At 35.1% G+C, this 21,303-nt stretch overlaps 1 protein-coding gene across 1 annotated transcript in view; it reads left to right on the top strand.

Annotated features, from left to right (window-relative positions):
- Positions 1–21,064, top strand: part of LOC123530714 (ankyrin repeat and zinc finger domain-containing protein 1-like) — a 42,086-nt gene extending 21,022 nt beyond the window's left edge. The window contains exons 8-17 of the mRNA XM_045311467.2: positions 6,260–6,407; positions 7,493–7,715; positions 8,431–8,694; positions 9,127–9,228; positions 10,594–10,692; positions 12,041–12,920; positions 13,431–13,542; positions 18,344–18,523; positions 19,035–19,105; positions 20,522–21,064. Of these exons, the coding sequence (XP_045167402.2) occupies positions 6,260–6,407; positions 7,493–7,715; positions 8,431–8,694; positions 9,127–9,228; positions 10,594–10,692; positions 12,041–12,920; positions 13,431–13,542; positions 18,344–18,523; positions 19,035–19,105; positions 20,522–20,639 (2,197 nt within the window). The 3' untranslated portion in view covers positions 20,640–21,064. The remainder of the gene's footprint in view (positions 1–6,259; positions 6,408–7,492; positions 7,716–8,430; positions 8,695–9,126; positions 9,229–10,593; positions 10,693–12,040; positions 12,921–13,430; positions 13,543–18,343; positions 18,524–19,034; positions 19,106–20,521) is intronic.
- The last annotated feature ends 239 nt before the right edge of the window (positions 21,065–21,303 follow it).

The following is a 21,303-nucleotide window of genomic DNA, read 5'->3' as shown; positions in this document are numbered from 1 at the left end:
TATTGGGGCGGCGAGTGCCGCCCCAGCTCCTACGCCCTTGTCTTTAGAAATGCAGTGCCTATTTTATTTTACTGAAAACACATAAAATAGATAAAATGCAGACATTATATTTGGAGTCTTTTATTGTCCTGTAAAGACTAGAGAGAGAGAGATCATCCTAAATCTAAAATTATGGCGAATTTGTTTTAAGACCAGTTTTCATTTGTTTTTTGTCTGCCATTAAATGAACACTTTACAAGCAAGTATCAGTCAGCGCCTAGTCAGCTGTCAATGCCAAAGTAGTAGGAGATCACATGTGCAGAAAACCAAAATAGCACTTCTGCACAGGAGGTATTAAATATCTTTCCCACTTACATGCCATTAAGATCTTTGGAAATCAGTAGTAGTATTTATGTTTAGTATGTGGTATGTCTAGACTTAACCTGTCAAATGTTATTTCGAGTGATATGACATTGTGCTGACCTAAATCTTATTGAAGGACACTGTGAGTCATGTTTTATTAAAATCTAATTTTGAATGAAACAGTGATTTTAGAAATTTAAGTGTTTAACCTGAAGCATATAAATATATAAGCTGTCCATTTCCATTAGGAAAAAAGTCATTGTAAAAAAGACACCCATTTTCTTTAAATTGTTTTAAAGAATTTTTTATTATTTTCATATTGAATAAAGAAAGACAAAGTATGATGTTATGTTGCAACAAAATTACTGTTTTGTGTTTCACAGTTATTGTCACATGTCATAGAGTCAAACGTGATAGAAATGTGCTGAAAATGAATACAAGTCATAGTAAACGACATAAGTGGGCAAATATTTGGTGGATGTGGATAGTAATTAATACTTGGTATCATGTAAGAATGGAAATAATATATCTAAAATTAAATGAAGTCATTGTTTGTCATATTGTTATGTCACTAGGGAATGTCATCGTGGTGTAATTTCCTCACATCTGAAATGCAAATATTGCACTGTACTTTACACTGCAACCAGTCTTAAAAGTATCTTTTAATAGTTTGATACAATATGTGAAAAACAGTCTTAATAAAAGTCATTATGCATAAAGCTAAAAATAGATACGTTATTTTTAGCAATCTAAATGGGAAACAAGACATGTTCTATTTATAGACTGATATTAGTTTATCAAAAAGCATTTTGATCTTTTCTTAAAATCAGTAAGATAGTTTTTATCACAGTTATTATTATTTTTCATTTCAAACGTAGGATCTCAGAATTTGCACATTTTACAAGGTGATAATATTTTTCTATGAAGAACTGAACAGAAACTGAAAAACCACCGGTAGTTCCTAAAAATAGAACATTGTACAAATATATTGTAATAAATTATATATAAATATTTATATTCCTAAGATAACATTTATTTTTCATTTGTCATAATTATCTGAATAATTGTTAAGCAAATGTTATGGAAAAGAAATATAGCCTTGAAATAATTCTGTTTAGTTTATTTAACTGATTTACTAATTGTTTTGACATGGGATTTTAATGCAAGGTTTTATTACAAGTGGTATATTCAGTTTATGAACCTTTAAGGTTGTCCTACAGATAGAGATACTGTATATAAACGAATCATGTCCTAATTTAAAGTTAGGTGGACCGGAGGTAGCTGGTTATCTTGAATTGCATACACTCCCCGGCTTCCATAATTTGCCCACTCATTGTTTTGTTTTTGTTTCTGAATAGACAAAATATGCACCCCACACCCATCCCCGTGGTGTGGGAGACATATTGCCCATGCATACACATCTGCAAATGGTTTTGTGACTTTACATCTGTTTTTCAGATATTAAGTCCTTTTCTTTGAACCTCGGAAATTCATTTTTTGCTATTTATTACGTATCTGCAAATACTTTGCATATTATTTGCATGTAAGTTGCAAATACTTTGCTATCACTTTGCGATGTGTTTGCCAAAGTTTCAGCTGCGAATTGTAAATTTTTTGCGAAGTATTTGCATTCTGTGTGCGTAGTGTATATTTGCAAAAGCTTTGCAGAATAGTTGCACGTTCGTTCCATTTCTACTTGTCTGTGGAATATATTCAGCAATCATGTGCTGCAACTGTTCTGCAAAGGTTATGGCAAATATTTGGCAAAGATAAAAAATATATTCTGCAAAGGCCCTGTTTTTGCATGGGATATATATGCATGATTTACTCCCGTCTGTCTGTCTGTCACAAATCTTGTCCGTACTCCAAGTCGAACATAGATATTGCATTCCTGAGAGGGTGAAGCATATTAAATTATGTAAGCTGTTCATTGCCATTGGAAAAAAAGTTATTGTAGAAAAGACACCTATTTTCTTTAAATTGTTCCAAAACTTAAATAGTTATTCCTTTTTTGTTGTTTTCAAAATGGTACTTCAGCTACAAAATAAGGGGTCTTGAGTTAGAGCCTTCACTCCCACTAAAACTTCTAAAGTCACCCATGTGGGTTACTGATTGTGACTGTAAATAAGCTAACACACAGGCACACACGCACCCACAAACACTGTAAAAACAAAACTGGAAAGTCACTGAACAATGGCTAGGCCTTACAATATTTCATTGACATTGTACTAAAATGCAGGTTTCATAGAATAAAACGCACAGTTACATGGCAGTTCATAAAAAAAAATATTAACAAAACATTGGATAATTATAATTATGTGACATTGTCATTTTTCTTTTCTCCTCTGGCTCAGAGTTTTCGTTACTACAGATCAAAGAGATCAAGTGGTGTTAATTGTTAAATTTTTGAATGGTCACAACTCTAATGACATTTATGATCAATGACAATGGAAAACCCAGCTTGTTTCTATATTTAGATTATTCAGGTAATCAATCATTTTATTTAAAGTTTATGTTTATTATTTTATACGTTTTAAATGAAGGAAACGGAAATAGAAGTATATAAATTCAATATCAAATTATAAGAAATTAAAGATTATGAGTTGCTTGAAAATTTCCTGATATGCTTTACATCAGGAGTTGTTTTGTATGTTTCAGTTGAAACCAGCTGAATGCAGAAGTTCAACTGGTGAGAAAACCTTAATGTAACGTGCCCAATATATAAAGCAATTCTTTCGTAATCATGATTGAGTGGACCGGAGGGAAGTTGGTTATCATGTTACATATACCCACCCAGCTCCAAAATTAGTCCACTTGCTTTTGTTATTTAGGAGAAGGGGTTCCTGCTCTTGAACATCTTTTTTCCGAAAGGCGAATTCGTCATTAGATAACTTAATTTTAGAGTAATTGAAAACTATACTTTTAGTGATAAAATTGAGAAAATGGCACTCACAGATTTCAAAATTTTCTTGGGGACGACCTCCAAATCCCCACTCATGTACAGACCATTTTATTGATAAATATTCTCCAACACAAAGACAAAAAATGTAGATAACAGTATTTGTAACTCTCTAAAATGAAAGAAATCCAGTGAGAATTCAACATTTTCTTTAGGTAAAAAACGCAAAACACATGTGAAACTTCAGTTTATGACATAGATTTCTGTTTCAAAACTTACCAGAATGCAGGATTTAGCATTTAAAAATCAAAACATTTCTGGAAGAAGACCCAGTACCCCTACTTGAAGGATGGGTCCCCAGTAGTCTTCCCCCTACCCGCCAACTTTGAAAACGCTTCTACACTCATGGTATACATACGTATATAATACTATGTATACACTACATGTACCTGATTCAGATGCAGTAAAAAAGCAAGCATATGTTTTTAACAGCATAAAATTTAGAAGAAATTTTCCGCTTGCTTCAGTTACAAAACAAATGTTTCCAACGAGTATTAAAATTGATTTGGCAGTTTACATTCATAATACACTTGAAACTAATCGTTGTAATCTATGAGAAGAAGCGATAAAAACATAGGCATTGGACATGGACATATAAGCACACAGGAATGTCAACGGCACTACCTGGGTAGCACATAAAGATAAGAAGTGAATTCCAAAGTAAACATTTTTTATTATATGTTAAGTCGAAACTTTGGGTTGCCATCTTGCTTATCTTGACATCCAGGCTTGCAGAAATGTTGAAGACACATCCCTAAAAGATGTAAAGGAAGTACTATTTTTAAGTCCAATTAGGGTTTATCTCAAAGCAGATCGCTTGGTCATTTGGAAGTACGGATACCGCTTTTGTTTATATTCAGCTTGATATAACGGGTTATGTAGATCCAATCCACCAGCTGCACATTCCTAAATATGGAACAGTTTAATAGGCTAAACTCACCTACCATGAACATAACTTGCAGAGGAGAACAATACTTCCACTCCAAGCTTGGCAATCAGATGTCCACCAATTTTCGACATAATTAAAGGAATAAAATTCCTGATGCTGCAATGCATTTTTTCATAGGTTGTATAACAAACATTGCGCCATGATAGAAGCCTGTGATGACCTAAGAAGTGACAAATAAGATTGCCATGTGTAATATCAAATCACCAAAGAAACAGACAATACCTCAAATGAACCTTCAGTGATTGTTTATTTAGGCAGAAATGTTTACGACTTAGTAGTGTTATCTAATGCCTACCTGACTATTCTTGCTAGAGACTGTTTCTGATAGCGTTTTTTTAGCTCACCTGTCACAAAGTGACAAGGTGAGCTTTTGTGATCGCGCGGTGTCCGTCGTCCGTCGTCCGTCCGTGTGTGCGTCCGTCCGTAAACTTTTGCTTGTGACCACTCTAGAGGTCACATTTTTCATGGGATCTTTATGAAAGTTGGTCAGAATGTTCATCTTGATGATATCTAGGTCAAGTTCGAAACTGGGTCAAGTGCCTTCAAAAACTAGGTCAGTAGGTCTAAAAATAGAAAAACCTTGTGACCTCTCTAGAGGCAATATATTTCACAAGATCTTCATGAAAATTGGTCAGAATGTTCACCTTGATGATATCTAGGTCAGGTTCGAAACTGGGTCACGTGCCTTCAAAAACTAGGTCAGTAGGTCTAAAAATAGAAAAACCTTGTGACCTCTCTAGAGGCCATATATTTCACAAGATCTTCATGAAAATTGGTCAGAACGTTCACCTTGATGATATCTAGGTCAAGTTCGAAACTGGGTCATGTGCCATCAAAAACTAGGTCAGTAGGTCAAATAATAGAAAAACCTTGTGACCTCTCTAAAGGCCATATTTTTCATGGGATCTGTATGAAAGTTGGTCTGAATGTTCATCTTGATGATATCTAGGTGAAGTTTGAAACTGGGTCATGTGCGGTCAAAAACTAGGTCAGTAGGTCTAAAAATAGAAAAACCTTGTGACCTCTCTAGAGGCCATATATTTCATGAGATCTTCATGAAAATTGGTCAGAATGTTCACCATGATGATATCTAGGTCAAGTTTGAAAGTGGGTCACGTGCCTTCAGAAACTAGGTCAGAAGGTCAAATAATAGAAAAACCTTGTGACCTGACTAGAGGCCATATTTTTCATGGGATCTGTATGAAAGCTGGTCTGAATGTTCATCTTGATGATATCTAGGTCAAGTTCGGAAGTGGGTCACGTGCCATCAAAAACAGGTCAGTAGGTCAAATAATAGAAAAACCTTGTGACCTCTCTAAAGGCCATATTTTTCATGGGATCTTTATGAAAATTGGTCTGAATGTTCATCTTGATGATATCTAGGTCAAGTTCGAAACAGGGTCATGTGCTGTCGAAAACTAGGTCAGTAGGTCTAAAAATAGAAAAACCGTGTGACCTCTCTAGAGGCCATACTTGTGAATGGATCTCCATAAAAATTTGTCAGAATGTTCACCTTGATGATATCTAGGTCAAGTTTGAAACTGGGCCACCTGCCATAAAAAACTAGGTCAGAAGGTCAAATAATAGAAAAACCTTGTGACCTCTCTAGAGGCCATAATTTTCATGAGATCTTCATGAAAATTAGTGAGAATGTTCACCTTGATGATATCTAGGTAAAATTCAAATCAGGGTCACGTACCTTCGAAAACTAGGTCAATAGGTCAAATAATAGAAAAACCTTGTGACCTCTCTAGAGACCATATTTTTCAATGGATCTTCATGAAAATTGGTCAGAATTTTTATCTTGATAATATCTAGGTCAAGTTCAAAACTGGGTCACATGAGCTCAAAAACTAGGTCACTATATCAAATAATAGAAAAAACAACCTCATACTCAAAACTGGGTCATGTGGGAAGGGGTGAGCGATTCAGGACCATCATGGTCCTCTTGTTTTAAATTGTATCGTTGACTGCCTGAACAAAACGTGATATGCTATTTTGTTTTACAGAAATCAAATGGTAGCACACAAAACATTCCATAGATATGTTGTTCGAGCAAAGAGGGGAACAGCACAAGGTAGCCGAGACAGCCAGGGCAATGCTCCAAAATCAGCAGGGGCGACATTAAGAAGATACAATGAGGCAGCCCTTACACAGGTGAGATGGTGTTGTACTAAATGATATTACTTGTGAAATCATTTAATTTTATGGACACAAAATTTCAGGCTTTTAGCCAAAGCTATTTTCTGGGGATATGAATTCGTAGATTTCAAATTTTGAACATAAAATGAATGGAACTTTTAATTCTTTGTTAGGATATAATTTTTGACACGAAATTCATGGAAAGTAGTCATCTGCGAAATAACAGTTATGATGTCACAGTATAACAGAACATTTATAAGTTTATGACATGTTTGCCTTCCAGTTGGTTGGTCACAATTTAGTCAAGCTAGTTGCTGTTTTTATTTTTGCCTGGAGGAAAGCGTTGTCTATGGATTTCACATGCATAATTAAAGCTGTTCAGTTTCTCATATTTCTACTCCCAGTAATTTTGTTTTACTTTTTTATGCCCCCACACATTTATGTGGGGGACATATAGCGTTACTGCTGTCCATACATACATACGTCCCATGTGTGCAACTCCTCCCACACTATTAGCCTGATTTGCTTCAGACGCTTGATGTACAGATGACCATAAAGGAAGTCATTTTTTTCTGTGACTGTTTTTACTGCAGTTACTGTCCTTTGATAGTTTTGCTATATAGAATATAGAGAAAAATCTTATATGTCCAATTTCTCCCACACTTTTGTTTTAAACATTCACAGATGAACAAACTTGATGTGTAGACGACTATTATTGGAAGGATTTCTTTCATGAATATTTTTTAGTTTACTGCAGTTATGGCCCTGCAACAGTTTTTGCTATATAGATGATGGCACAATATGTGGGGGCATCCGTGTCCTATTGTCTCCATTCTAGTTGTTGATTCTGGTTTGTTTTCTATCCTTAACAATGTAGGGTAGTATAGATTGATTTCTAAAAATGCTTTTGAATGAATTTAAGAAGCATGTATACATGATAGGAACAGAAAGATTAACATTTACAAATATTCACAAACACGTTCACTTTCAAAGAAATGCTTTAAGTTGGGTTTTGTTTAAAACTTTAAATAGCATAAAAGCAGATATATAATGCAGGAACAAAATAATAGCCTTGAATGCCATGTTGTTGTGCTTTTTAGGAAATTCAAGAACTAATTGCATCATGGAGTGAACACATTCAGAGCTGTGACAGGATATTTTTGCGGGCACCAAGCTTCAACAGAAAGATTTTCTTCTCTGGAAAGTCACCTCCATTGAATAAAGATGATGAGAGAATACGACTGATACCATTCCAGACTAGACGTCCTACATTTAATGAAGTTAGGAGAGTGTATGAGATGTTGGCATCCATAGAATGTTATGGTATTGTTTTCTTAATACATACAAAACAGCTGAATACTCTAAAACATGTCTACGTAATTAATAAATTCGTCTTGTGAACAACATTGAAGAATACAGAAACAAACAAGGATTACAGAGTGGTTAAGGCCACAGACTCACTTGCCTCTCACTGTTGTGGGTTCAAAATCTCGTTTGAGATTTAGGTTTCTTCCATGTTGGGAAGCTATCGAACTGGCTTGTGGAAGGCTAATGGTTCTATCCAGATACCCACCAATGCCTGAAAGAGTGCTTGGAGGGTCACATAGGCTCTTCCTCCACCAGGAAAAGCTTAAACCGTACCACTTCACCTTATGACATATAATTGTATATTTGGGATGTTAAAAATCCAGCAAGTTTAAAAAAAGAGAAAAACATATAAACCAGTAATGTAGTCTGAGTGACTGTGGTTTGCCACAGTAGATACACCACAGGGAACAGTTTCAATTAAGGTTTTACTGAGACGTGATATTCATGATATAAAATGTTGTAAGTAGATTGTGTTTTTGTCGTTGTTGGACTTTTTCTAGACAGAAATAAGATTATTTTAGAATTGAAACGAATAGCATCAAATATAAACTTGACTACTTCAAATTTATTCTTCCTTTAGTTTTCTGTTTGTCTCCTTCCACATCAGTACCCCTGTTTCCTGTTAGAAAGCAAGCTAGTAATGTTTTGTTGATATGTTTTCTCTATGTAGGTGATGAGACAGACATGCAAGACCTGGTTCCTATCTCACCACCACAAGTCTTCAATCCAGAGACAGGGCAACTGACACCCAGGGATGAGACTCAGCTCACTCCAAGACAGCGTAAACTTCTTAACAGGAGACTAGGAACCAGTCCTTTGGCAATGGAGGAAAATAAAGCTTCTAGTGATGCTGATGAGAAATCATCTCTTGATAAAGATACAGAAAAAACAGCTGATGGGGATGATAGAAAGGAGTTGAAATCTTTCTTGCCAGGTTAGTTAAGTACTGGAAATGTTTGGAACATTGTTATAATTTGTGTATTTGCAATGTTTGTAATTATGTATCTAATTATTTGTTTTTGTCGGGTTTAACGTTGCACCAACACAATCATATGGTGTCTTCCCAGCTTCAATGGTGGAGGAAGAGCCCAGGTGCCCCTTCATGCCTTATTTCATCACAAGCAGGCACCTGGGTAGAACCACCGACCTTCCATAAGCCAACTGGATGGCTTCCTCACATGAAGAATTCAATGCCCCCATGTGAGGCTCGAACCCACATCGATGTGGGGCAAGTGATTTGAAATCAGCGACCTTAACCACGCGGCAACGGAGGCCCCCCATGTTCATATGTGTTGTAATATATTGTTTAAAATGTTTCCCATTCAAATGAAATATACTCCATTAAATTTTGTTATTTTTTTTACAGGACATGTGTTGGAGGACGAACATATGTCATCTGGAACATCAACAGCCAGCGATACAGAACTAGTTGAAACCATGACAACTATCAACTTTATGGAACTGAAAGGTAGTGTAATGTAATCTTTCGATTATGTGCCATTTAATCTCAAGTTCGCATTACAGTTCTTTATCAGTCTTGTATGTCAGTTTTGATACCTTTTAAGGAAAGCAAATTAACAGAATCTGCAAGAATATCATGTTCTTGTAAGTGCCCCAAAGTGGTACAAACTGCATCGGAGAAAGCCACATATGAGCCGCGCCATGAGAAAACCAACATAGTGTGTTTGTGACCAGCATGGATCCAGACCAGCCTGCGTATCCGCACAGTCTGGTCAGGATCCATGCTGTTCACTTTCAAAGCCTATTGTAATTAGAGAAACTGTTAGTGAACAGCATGGATCCTGACCAGACTGCGCGGAAGCATGTGACTGGGCATGTGCTGGTCGCAAAGCCACTATGTTGGTTTTCTCATGGTGTGGCACATATCATTAATTCTTTCGCTTTTCATCCTCATCTATTGCTGTATATTACATTTCAAATTCAACAGTTGCTGTAATCCATTTGCAACAGAAAAGCTTTACTCACTGACACAACTACATGTATATCTCTCTTAAAAATTTTCCAACAAATGAAGGATAGTAAGGATTTTCTCGTGTGAGAATTTAGCAACTTTTCTATCATAATCAAATCAAGTGTTTTCACAGATGTATAATGTACCACTATGTGAGTGCTCAAAAGCTTTTGCACCTAAATTAACATACAAGTGTGAAGGTACAGCGAATCCGCCCGCTTAGCTCAGTAGGTAGAGCGTCGGTCTACGGATCGCGGGGTCGTGAGTTCGATCCTCCGTGACTATTTGATAAACGACATTGTGTCTGAAATCATTAGTCCTCCACCTCTGATTCATGTGGGGAAGATGGCAGTTACTTGCGGAGAACAGGTTTGTACTGGTACAGAATCCAGGAACACTGGTTAGGTTAACTGCCCGCCGTTATATGACTGAAATACTGTTGAAAAACGGCGTTAAACCCAAAACAAACAAACAAACGAAGGTACAGCGACAACTATGTGTTTATGTTACATTCAAAATATTTTACAAAAATGAAAGTGCCTCCGTAGCTGAATGGTTATGGTCATCGACTTCGAGTCACATGCCCATCACAGCTGTGGTGACCATGCAGTGGAAGATCGGTTGTTTTACTAGGTGCTTTCTTGTGAGAAAAAAACGGCAAGAGGGGCTTTTGGGATCCTCCTCCTCTATCAAAAGCTAGAAAGTCCCATATGAACTTACTATAAAAAAAAATTATGTTGGTGTGAAGAACAAACAAAATTTTGCTGTCGTTGATAGGTTTTAGATCTTGTTAAAGGAGACATTGAAAAAATAAGGCCTGTATTATAAATATTCTTAATTTGATACTCTTTCTTATAACAGAGTTTGCATACACGAAAAAGCCGAAGAAGAAGAAAAAGAGTGCCAAGAAGAGAACAAATTCTCTGAAATGTCAAACAGAACCGGAGACAAATGTCATGGGTAAGAATTTGGATCAATAAGCCAAGCCTAGTTCACTTTGATTAACTTTGCCCACTAAAGTCAACAAAATTTAATCCAATTGAATAAATAAAACACCCTTCAAATTGTGTTTATGGCATTTGAAATCCACAAATTCATGTATCCATTTATCTAAGGTATTTCTTTTGTTTTTAGCTCACCTGTCACATAGTGACAGGGTGAGCTTTTGTGATCACCCTTCGTCCGTCATCCGTCCGCTAACACTCTTGAGGCCACATAATTTTTTGACCCTATATTCATGATACTTGGTCAGAATGTTTATCTTGATGATTCCTTGGCCAAGTTCGAAACTGGTGGGGTCAAAAACTAGGTCACCCTGTCAAATCAAAGGAAAAGCTTGTTTACACTCTTGTTCATTTGATGTGCATGAAACTTGGTCAGAATGTCTGCATGAAATATCGCATAAATTTTTATCTTGGTTATGTGGGGTCAAAAACTAGGTCACCTGGTCAAATCAAAGAATAAGCTTGTTTATACCCTAGAGGGCACATTTTTGATTCTACCTTCATAAACCTTGGTCAGAATGTATTATCATGAAGTCTTGGATGATTTTAAATGTGGGTCACGTAGGGTAAAAAAATAGGCCGTTAGGTCAAATCAAAGGAAAAGCTTGTATACACTCTAGAGGCCACTTTTTTTGCTCCAGTCTTCCCGAAACTTTGCAGAATGTTTGTTTTCATGAAATTTTGGACAAGTTCGATTCTGGGTCATGTGAGGTTTAAAACTAGGTCACTAGGTCAAATCAAAGAAAATGCTTGTTTATACACTACAGGTCACATTTTTTGTCCAATCTTAATGAAAATTGGCCAGAATAATTGTCTCCATGAAATCACTAGGTAAAACATGTCTACATTGTTATGGTGTGTTACTCAGGTGAGCGACCTAGGGCCATCTTGGCCCTCTTGTTAACCATAACATTGTAATATTTTTTATTTGTTTAACCTTTTGCTTTGTTAGATCTTTCTCAACTTTTAACAAATGTCTCATTCTTGCGTCTCCACAACATAATTGTGACTGATTGTGTGCAGTATCACGTAGGTGTAGAGAAATAACTGTTTTGATTAAGTCCACAAAATTTTATGACAACAAAATTACATTTGTATATATCTTTCTGTATTTATAACTTTCTATGTAAGTAACTGTATCCAATTTTTAATTAGTATAAATTGGTGTTTGCTAATGATTTAATTATATTGGATTTGTGCAGTGCTGTTTGTTATCGATATTTTACCCTTATATTTGTAAAATCCTGCCAACAAATTGAACTGAAACAAATATAATTAGAAAAAAATCGTCTCTTATTATGCAGAGGAAGAGAAGTACCATTTGAAGAACAGTCTGTACACAGCATGTAAAGTTGGAGATAAGGAGGCCCTTAAAAGTCTTCTAGCTATCTTGTATGCACCCCAAGTTACTGTTGAAGGTCAGACTAAGGAAGGTCAAGGTCAGGAGTCTGAGGAAAAGGATGGTGATGTTACAAATGATTCTGAGCCTCAACAGCTTAGAAAAGACAATAACTGTGATAAACCTTTTAATGAAAACAGTGACAAAGAAATAGAGAAAACAGCATGCTCTCTATCTCAGGAAGAAAATATAAAACAAACTATTGACTCAGATATAATTGTTAACCAGCAGAGTAAAAGTTGTTCAGCAAGTGATCTCTTTAAAAATGAAATAGAGCAAACCAACACAATTCCAAGATCTACATCTACTGATATAAATTCTGGTATAAATTTGGCAGAAGAAGCAGGTTACCAAAAAGATAATTCTGGGAACTCTGATTTCCAAGCAAATGTAGATGACAGCACTAATGTGAAGGTGACGGGTGACCAACCTGATAATATGTCAGAAGAAATTGTAGGAATAAACAAAACTGATAGTACTTTTCAACATGAAAACAGTTCTGAAAATTCCAATATTTCAAATGTAGAAACAGGTATTAATGTAGCTGTATATTCCAAATCTCAGACTGACATACATACAGAGAAAGCCTCACTGCATCTAGTCACCACCAGTTGCATTTCCAGTGTCACAGGAACGTGGCCTGACTTTTCCCCAGTTGTCACTCCGGGGCTACTTACAGAACCCTTTGGAGATAACAATACAACATTACTACATGTTGCAGCAAAGGAGGGCCAGGGAGCAATAATTAGAATACTTATGGAATCAGGGGCTAACCCTGCTGTCAGGTATTTGAATGTTTATTCATAATATGTAACTAGGTAGGGTGTTATTGAAAAAAAATCTGAAATATTTACTTTCTATTTATTCTGTTAGAACAGTCATGCAATATGATAATTGTGATATTTCCAGTGAGGTAACATTAATTTTTGCATAAGAGAACATCACTGTTTGTTTTGTTGTCAAGAATCATTTTATTTTATGAATAAATTCATTACTGTACGCTTTGTATCATAAATGGAAACTTAATATATGTAACCCTTATCATGCTCGACATGATTAATTCTGCCTTTGCGACTAGTGTAGATCATGATCAGCCTGCACACCCATGCCATCTGATCATGATCTGCACTGTTAGCTATTCAGTCAGTAATTTTTAGGTAAGCTCCCCTTTATACAGTTAATGGTACTGCCCAAATTGAAAGATGGACTAGTCCATTATAGAAATGTAGCAGGATAAGGGTTGATGTGTTTATGACAGCTGTTGTTGTAATGCAGATTCATGTTTATATTTACAGGGACAAAGGTGGCCTTACACCATACATGGTAGCAAAAGATAAAGCAACCAGGAATGAATTTAGAAGATTTATGGGAAAATGGCCAGATAAATACGATTATGAAAAGGCTCAGGTAGGTCTTTTAAATACTTTGGTCTTTGGTTTTACTTACCATATTCTAATCAAAGTTACACTAGTTGCATCTGTGTGAGCTTTCTATCCCTCACAAAAAGATATTGTTTTGGTGTTGACATGTGTTTTCTGTCAGTTAATACGTCCTTTGGTAATTTTTTAAAAACAACTCAGTTTGACCAGAGTTATAGCTCCTGGTTTTGTTAAAAGAAGATCATTTTTGCTAATACTAGTATTTCGGTTATAGTGTATAGTCTTAAAGTTTATATCTAAACTGGTGGATGGTTTGATGCAAATGCAGACAAATTCTGTCAAAATCTCCACTTTATTACCAGCATTATTAAAAATTATTTCCCTTGAATAAATTAGATACTGCAATGTTTGCCATAGGGCTAAATTAAAAAAATAGGTGTGATTCAGGTATTAAACCCGACCGACCCTATTTTTTTGCCACCGACCCTAAGACTTTTTATCGATTTTCGGAACGAAAATTGTGTGCGGTTACGAAGTAGCCTGGGACGAAAAATATCGAGTACGATTTGAAACGCTTTGAAGACAGTGTCTATCGATAGATAATCCGATATTTAGTAATACACAAAGACAATACACCAACGTGTCAATATCGAATTACACCTCGTGGCATAATTTAAAACTTCGCTGAGAGTTGCGAGAGTGTTCCTTCACGCAAGAACAATTATCAGTTAATCTGATTCCCCAAACTTCGCTACGAAAGCAAGTGAAACGAAATATTAGCTGCGTGCTTCATCTAAAGCTTCACCCATTTTCTTATTGCTTAAAACGCGAGATAAATTAAAAAGTTATTATAAAATTTACAAGTTATTAGCTCACCTGAGCATTGCTCAGGTGAGTTTTTCTGATCGCTCGATGTCCGGCGTCCGTCGTCTGTCGTCCGTCGTCTGTCAACATTTAGCTTGTGTATGCGATAGAGGCTGTATTTTTCAATTAATCTTCATGAATATTGGTCAGAATGATAACCTTGATGAAATCTAGGCCGAGTTCGAAAATGGGTCATCTCGGGTCAAAAACTAGGTCACTAGGTCAAATCAAAGAAAAACCTTGTGTATGCGATAGAGGCTGTATTTTTAGCTCACCTGTCACAAAGTGACAAGGTGAGCTTTTGTGATCGCGCGGTGTCCGTCGTCCGTCCGTGCGTCCGTAAACTTTTGCTTGTGACCACTCTAGAGGTCACATTTTTCATGGGATCTTTATGAAAGTTGGTCAGAATGTTCACCTTGATGATATCTAGGTCAAGTTCGAAACTGGGTCAGGTGCCTTCAAAAACTAGGTCAGTAGGTCTAAAAATAGAAAAACATTGTGGCCTCTCTAGAGGCCATAATTTTCAATGGATCTTCATGAAAATTGGTCAGGATGTTCACCTTGATGATATCTAGGTCAAGTTCGAAACTGGGTCACATGCCATCAAAAACTAGGTCAGTAGGTCAAATAATAGAAAAACCTTGGGACCTCTCTAGAGGCTATATTTTCCTTGGGATCTGTATGAAAGTTGGTCTGAATGTTCATCTTGATGATATCTAGGTCAAGTTTGAAAGTGGGTCACGTGCCATCAAAAACTAGGTCAGTAGGTCAAATAATAGAAAAACCTTGTGACCTCTCTAAAGGCCATATTTTTCAATGGATCTTCATGAAAGTTGGTCTGAATGTTCATCTTGATGATATCTAGGTCAAGTTCGAAGCAGGGTCATGTGCGGTCAAAAACTAGGTCAGTAGGTCTAAAAATAGAAAAACCTTGTGACCTCTCTAGAGGCCATACTTGTGAATGGATCTCCATAAAAATTGGTCAGAATGTTTATCTTGATGATATCTAGGTCAAGTTCGAAAATGGGTCATGTGCCTTCAAAAAGTAGGTCAGTAGGTCAAATAATAAAAAAACGTTGTGACCTCTCTAGAGGCCATATTTTTCATGGGATCTGTATGAAAGTTGGTCTGAATGTTTATCTTGATGATATCTAGGTCAAGTTTGAAACTGGGTCAACTGCGATCAAAAACTAGGTCAGTAAGTCTTGAAATAGAAAAACCTTGTGACCTCACTAGAGGCCATACCCTTGAATGGATCTTCATGAAAATTGGTCAGAATGTTCACCTTGATGATATCTAGGTAAAATTTGAAACTGGGTCACGTGCCTTAAAAAACTAGGTCAATAGGTCAAATAATAGAAAAACCTTGTGACCTCTCTAGAGACCATATTTTCCAATGGATCTTCATGAAAATTGGTCAGAATTTTTATCTTGATAATATCTAGGTCAAGTTCAAAACTGGGTCACATGAGCTCAAAAACTAGGTCACTATGTCAAATAATAGAAAAAACGACGTCATACTCAAAACTGGATCATGTGGGAAGAGGTGAGCGATTCAGGACCATCATGGTCCTCTTGTTCATTTAATCTTCAGGAATATTGGTCAGAATGATAACTTTGATGAAATCTAGGCCGAGTTCGAAAATGGGTCATCTCGGGTCAAAAACTAGGTCACTAGGTCAAATCAAAGAAAAACCTTGTGTATGCGATAGAGGCGGTATTTTTCAATTGATCTTCATGAATTTTGATCAGAATGATTACCTTGATGAAATCTAGGCCGAGTTCGAAAATGGGTCATCTGGGTTCAAAAACTAGGTCACTAGGTCATATCACGTAAAAACCTTGTGTATGCGATAGAGGCTGTATTTTTCAATTGATCTTCATGACTTTTGGTCAGAACGATACCCTTGATGAAATTTAGACCAAGTTCGAAAATGGGTCACCTGGGGTCAAAAACTAGGTCACTAGGTCAAATCAAAGAAAAACCTTGTGTATGCAATAGAGGATGTATTTTTCAACTGATCTTCATGAAATTTAGCCAGAATGATTACCTTGATAAAATCTAGGCCGAGTTCGAAAATGGGTCATCTGGGGTCAAAAACTAGGTCACTTGGTCAAATCGAAGAAAAACATTGTGTATGCAATAGAGGATGTATTTTTCAATTGATCGTCATGAAATTTGGTCAGAGTGATTGCGTTGATGAAATCTACGTCGATTTTGAATATGGGTTATCTGAGGTCAAAAACTAGGTCACTAGGTCAAATTAAAGAAAAATCTTGTGTATGCGATAGAGACTGTTTTTTTCAATTGATTTTTATGAAATTCGGTCAGGTTGATTGCCTTAATGAAATCTAGGTCGAATTTGAATATGGGTCATCTGAGGTCAAAAACTAGGTCACTTGGTCAAATCAAAGAAAAAACTTCTGTATGTGATAGAGGCTGTATTTTTCAGTTGATCTTCATGATTTTGGTCAGAATGATTGCCTTGATAAAATCTAGGTCGAGTTTGAACATGGGTCATCTAGGGTCAAAAACTAGGTCATATCTAAGAAAATGCTTGTTTTATCGCAAGAGACCAATTTTTTGGTCCAATCTTAATGAAAATTGGTCAGAATATTTGTTTCCATGAAATCACTAGGTCAAACATGTTTTACACTGTTACGGAGTGTTTCTTAGGTGAGCGACCTAGGGCCATCTTGGCCCTCTTGTTTTTAATATCAAGCCGATTTGCGGAAGTAATGGTCGATCATGAGTAATGTCCGATCATGAGAACCGAAAAATATGCGATCGTAAAACTATGCGTGATCGTGAAATGTGTTAAATAAATCTACGCGTTCATGAAATGTGTTAAATAATTTATGCGTTCTCGATCGTAAAATATGCCAAATAAATCTAGTGTTCTTAAAGTTTCAGTTGAGGATACAATACAAATGAAATAAAACAACTCTGTTTTTTGATAAATGACCTTATATAAATTTTGAAATACAAAGGTAAAAATTAAAGAGCTAAATATTCATATTTTAAAAACATCAAAGTAGTGAAAAATGCAAGTTAAAGGGAGATAATTCAAAAACTGCAAAATTTTATACACTGAGCAATTACCTTTGCTTTGAAAATGTTCTTGAAAAATGGCTAAAACATTTTTATAAGAAGATTAAAAACTATTTTTGATTCAGTGTGATATTAGGATGTACATGTTCAAGAGCAAAATGCCCATTAAAGGGAGATAATTCAAAATTGCTAAATTTTATACATTGAGCAATTACTTTTGCTTTGAAAATGTTCTTGAAAAATGGCTAAAACAGTTTTATGAGAAAATTGTAAAACTATTTTTGATTCAGTGTGATATTAGGATGTATATGTTCAACAGCAAATTGCATGGTTAAAGTATCAAATGAAATAGAGTTAAAAAAAATAATGGGTACTAATTCTGGCACTTTTGGCTATAAAATGTTTTTGCAATTGGCTAAAGTCATGACTACAAGTGTAAAAGAGCCAGGGGAGGCTTCAAATGACATCTCTTAAACTAGCCTTACTCAATTGGCTTATCGGGATGACTTATTTTATGATCTGATATTTTATAGTTGTCATCCCTGTGATGGAGACAGGGACGGTCAAAAGTTATCACGCTGTCCTGAAACACTATTTGGACTACTCTTGAACAACTTGGCTAATTTTGATCAAACTTCACAGGAATATTCCATGAATAGCCCCCTTTCAGAATTGCTCAATAAGCCTACCTACCTACCCTATTTTTTTGACCAGTGTTACCTGAACCACACATATTTTTAGCCTCTTACATGGGTTTTCTAAAAAAAAAAAAAAAAAAAATCCTACCTACCTACCCAATTTTTTTGGCAATGTTACCTGAACCACATATATAATTATTTTTTTTCCTACCCTATAAATTTTCATAACTTTCTTTTCATGGTGATTTATTAATTGAATTTGTTTGTTATTACAGATACCAGGTCCACTCACTGAAGAAATGGAGAATGAGAGAAAAAGGAAGGATGCAGAAAGGAAGAAGGCACAAAAGAAGGTGAAACAGGAACAACAGAAAGAAAAAAGAAAAGAGGAGGAAAAGCAGAAAGCTGAGGAGAGAGAAAAACAGAGATTCCTAAACCTTTCAGATAGAGAAAAGGTAAAGGGTTTTATAAATATGATATTATGCAGTAATTTGCATTTAAACCAAAGTACATTAGTAAAGTGAATGCTGTCCAATTCCTCATGACTTGTACAACCTATTTGGCACTGCATACCCCTACATCTCTAAAAGGTTGATCAGCCATGTATGTTGTGGTGTATTATTAGTTGTTCAAATAAATGCTGTCATAGTATTCTCTTAGAGACAAGTGCTCTCAAAGTAGTATTGAAACAAAATTGATATCTAAGCAAAAAAGCATTTTGTTAATCTCAGGGAAATCATGAGGGTCTTTAATTCTCAGTTTGAGTATGAAGCACATTTGGTGTACTTAAAGTAAATATTTGTATTCACATTGTATTTTAAAGCACCCAGTATATTTCTTAAATGAAAACTGTAAAAATAAAATCAAGTGAATTAGTAATAAATATTTTTGAGAATGTCCATTTTGTGAAATCAAACAACTTCTGTAATTCTGAACATCTTTCAAGTGTGTTTATTGTGGTTTCAGAGAGCTTTAGCTGCTGAGAAAAGACTGGTTTCACAGGTTACAAGTCAGGGTGCAGCAAAACCAGTACTGAGGTATGTCATGTGTTGTAGCATTGGGGAAAACATTTTTCAGAGTTTCGGTTAATGTTTTCAGAGTCATGGAATGCACAGACCAAAATTTTGTTGTCTGTTACTTCATCAGTGATAATGTATTCACAGAGAATGTAATCAACTTTACTGCTTTACTGTTTACTGGTCGTAAAGGTAGAGAGGGTATTTGTTTGTTTCACTAAAAAAGCTTTCACTGAATGAATATCAGATGCAATATTTAAGTAAAAATCAGGTGATCATGAAAGATATTTGATCTAACACTGAGAAAAATCTTTTTATTTCATCGCTTTTAAACGGGTTTTATCAAATTATATCAGTTTTACCCACGCAACATCACAAGCATTGGTTATGCGCAAAAGCATGACATCACAATATGGATATTGTACAAATATTAAATATTTCTTTGATATATTTAGATTTCCTTTACTTTTTGATATGGTAGAGTTCATATATTTATGTTATGATAGGTAGTTATATACGTCTATATTGATGTATATTTTGGGGAAAAAATCTTCAATTATTTATTATTCATATCTTTTTGAGTTCAAGTATAATACTGTGATAGTGAAAGTTATAAACCAAAAATCCCTCTGCTTGAAAAGTGATAGTTATAAATATTATCCACCGTTATGTTTCAGTAAACTATTTAGAAACCATGAAATGAATTAGCACAAGGCTGAAATCCTACAGTGGTGATTATTATGTCTAGATGCATTATTTGCATAAGTACTTGATAGTATGGCATCTATAAACAGGTCTAATCATGCCAGCCATTCCTTTAGTATAAAGGGAGGTGCAATACATCAAAGAAGACAGTTTTGTCTAAATCATAATCGTTTTGATATATGATTTTATATATGATATAATATTATCATATAGCTACCAATTGTAAAGGATATGGTGGACTTTTCAAAGTAGACAGATATAGGTCATACTCATGTCAAAATGTATTTTAGCTCAAAGTTCTGAATTTGGAATATGTTTCCAATTTCTAGTATCTTGTTTGTCTCATGTTTGCCATATCCTTACTTGATTTCTCCATTATTGTCATGTAAACTTACTTAATATTTCAATTATTGCCATTTATACTTATACATACTTGATATTTCAATTATTGCCATTTAAACTTATACTTACTTGATATTTCAATTATTGCCACTTTACTTGATATTTCAATTATTGCCATTTATACATATACTTACTAGATATTTCAGTTATTGCCATTTATACATATACTTACTTGATATTTCAATTATTGCCATTTATACATATACTTACTTGATATTTCAATTATTGCCATTTATACATATACTTACTTGATATTTCCATTATTGCCATTTATACATATACTTACTTGATATTTCCATTAATGCCATTTATACTTACACTTATTTTCAGCCGATGTTTCCAGTGTGCATCAGACATGACGGGGAAGGTGCCGTTTGAATATTGTGATAATAAATTCTGCAGTTCCAAATGTCTGCAACAACACAGAAAGTCACAGAAAAAATCTTGAGACTATGTTTAGTAGTTGAATAACATTTTTAAATTATTCATAAGTTGTGATATTAATGTAGAGTGTCTGCAGCTGCTAAGAAAATTTAAAAGGAGTCCTGAAAACATTGTATAGGTGGAAATTGTTTTAGATGATTATGGTAAATATTTTTTGTTGCAAAATTTAGAAAAATCCATTTTTGTGCTGCCTTTTACTTATTTAGATTTCTTAAAGCTATCCAATCATAGATATGGTGACAATTTTCAATGTTGTCTTCTAATTATATTAAGTGTAAAATATGTGTCATTAAGAGAGAGAGACTAAAATAACTGAAGTCTGATATTAATAATGTTTAAAAAAAAAAAAATGCAGAATGTTGAGTGTTGTAATAAGGAAAAACATTATGTTAGTCTTTGTGATATATTATGAATTATGCTACGTTGTGATTTTTGTTGTTGTTTTGTTGCTGTTATGATTCTAGGGAGTCATTTTGTTGGGTTTAACTTCACGTCAGTGCAATTATAATATATAGGTCGTATGGCAGCTATCCAGCTTTCAAGCTATTCGTAATCGAGGAAGATGAAATATGCCCCTCCGTCATTGTTTCACACATGTAGATAGAGACACTGATCTTCTATAAGCAAGTATGATTTCTTCCTCGGATGAAAGAATTCTACACTCTAAG

Source organism: Mercenaria mercenaria, chromosome 11 (assembly GCF_021730395.1).
Source record: "Mercenaria mercenaria strain notata chromosome 11, MADL_Memer_1, whole genome shotgun sequence".
Lineage (NCBI taxonomy): Eukaryota > Metazoa > Mollusca > Bivalvia > Venerida > Veneridae > Mercenaria > Mercenaria mercenaria.
Note: the sequence above shows the minus strand (reverse complement) of the source record. Positions and strands in the feature narration are given on the sequence as shown.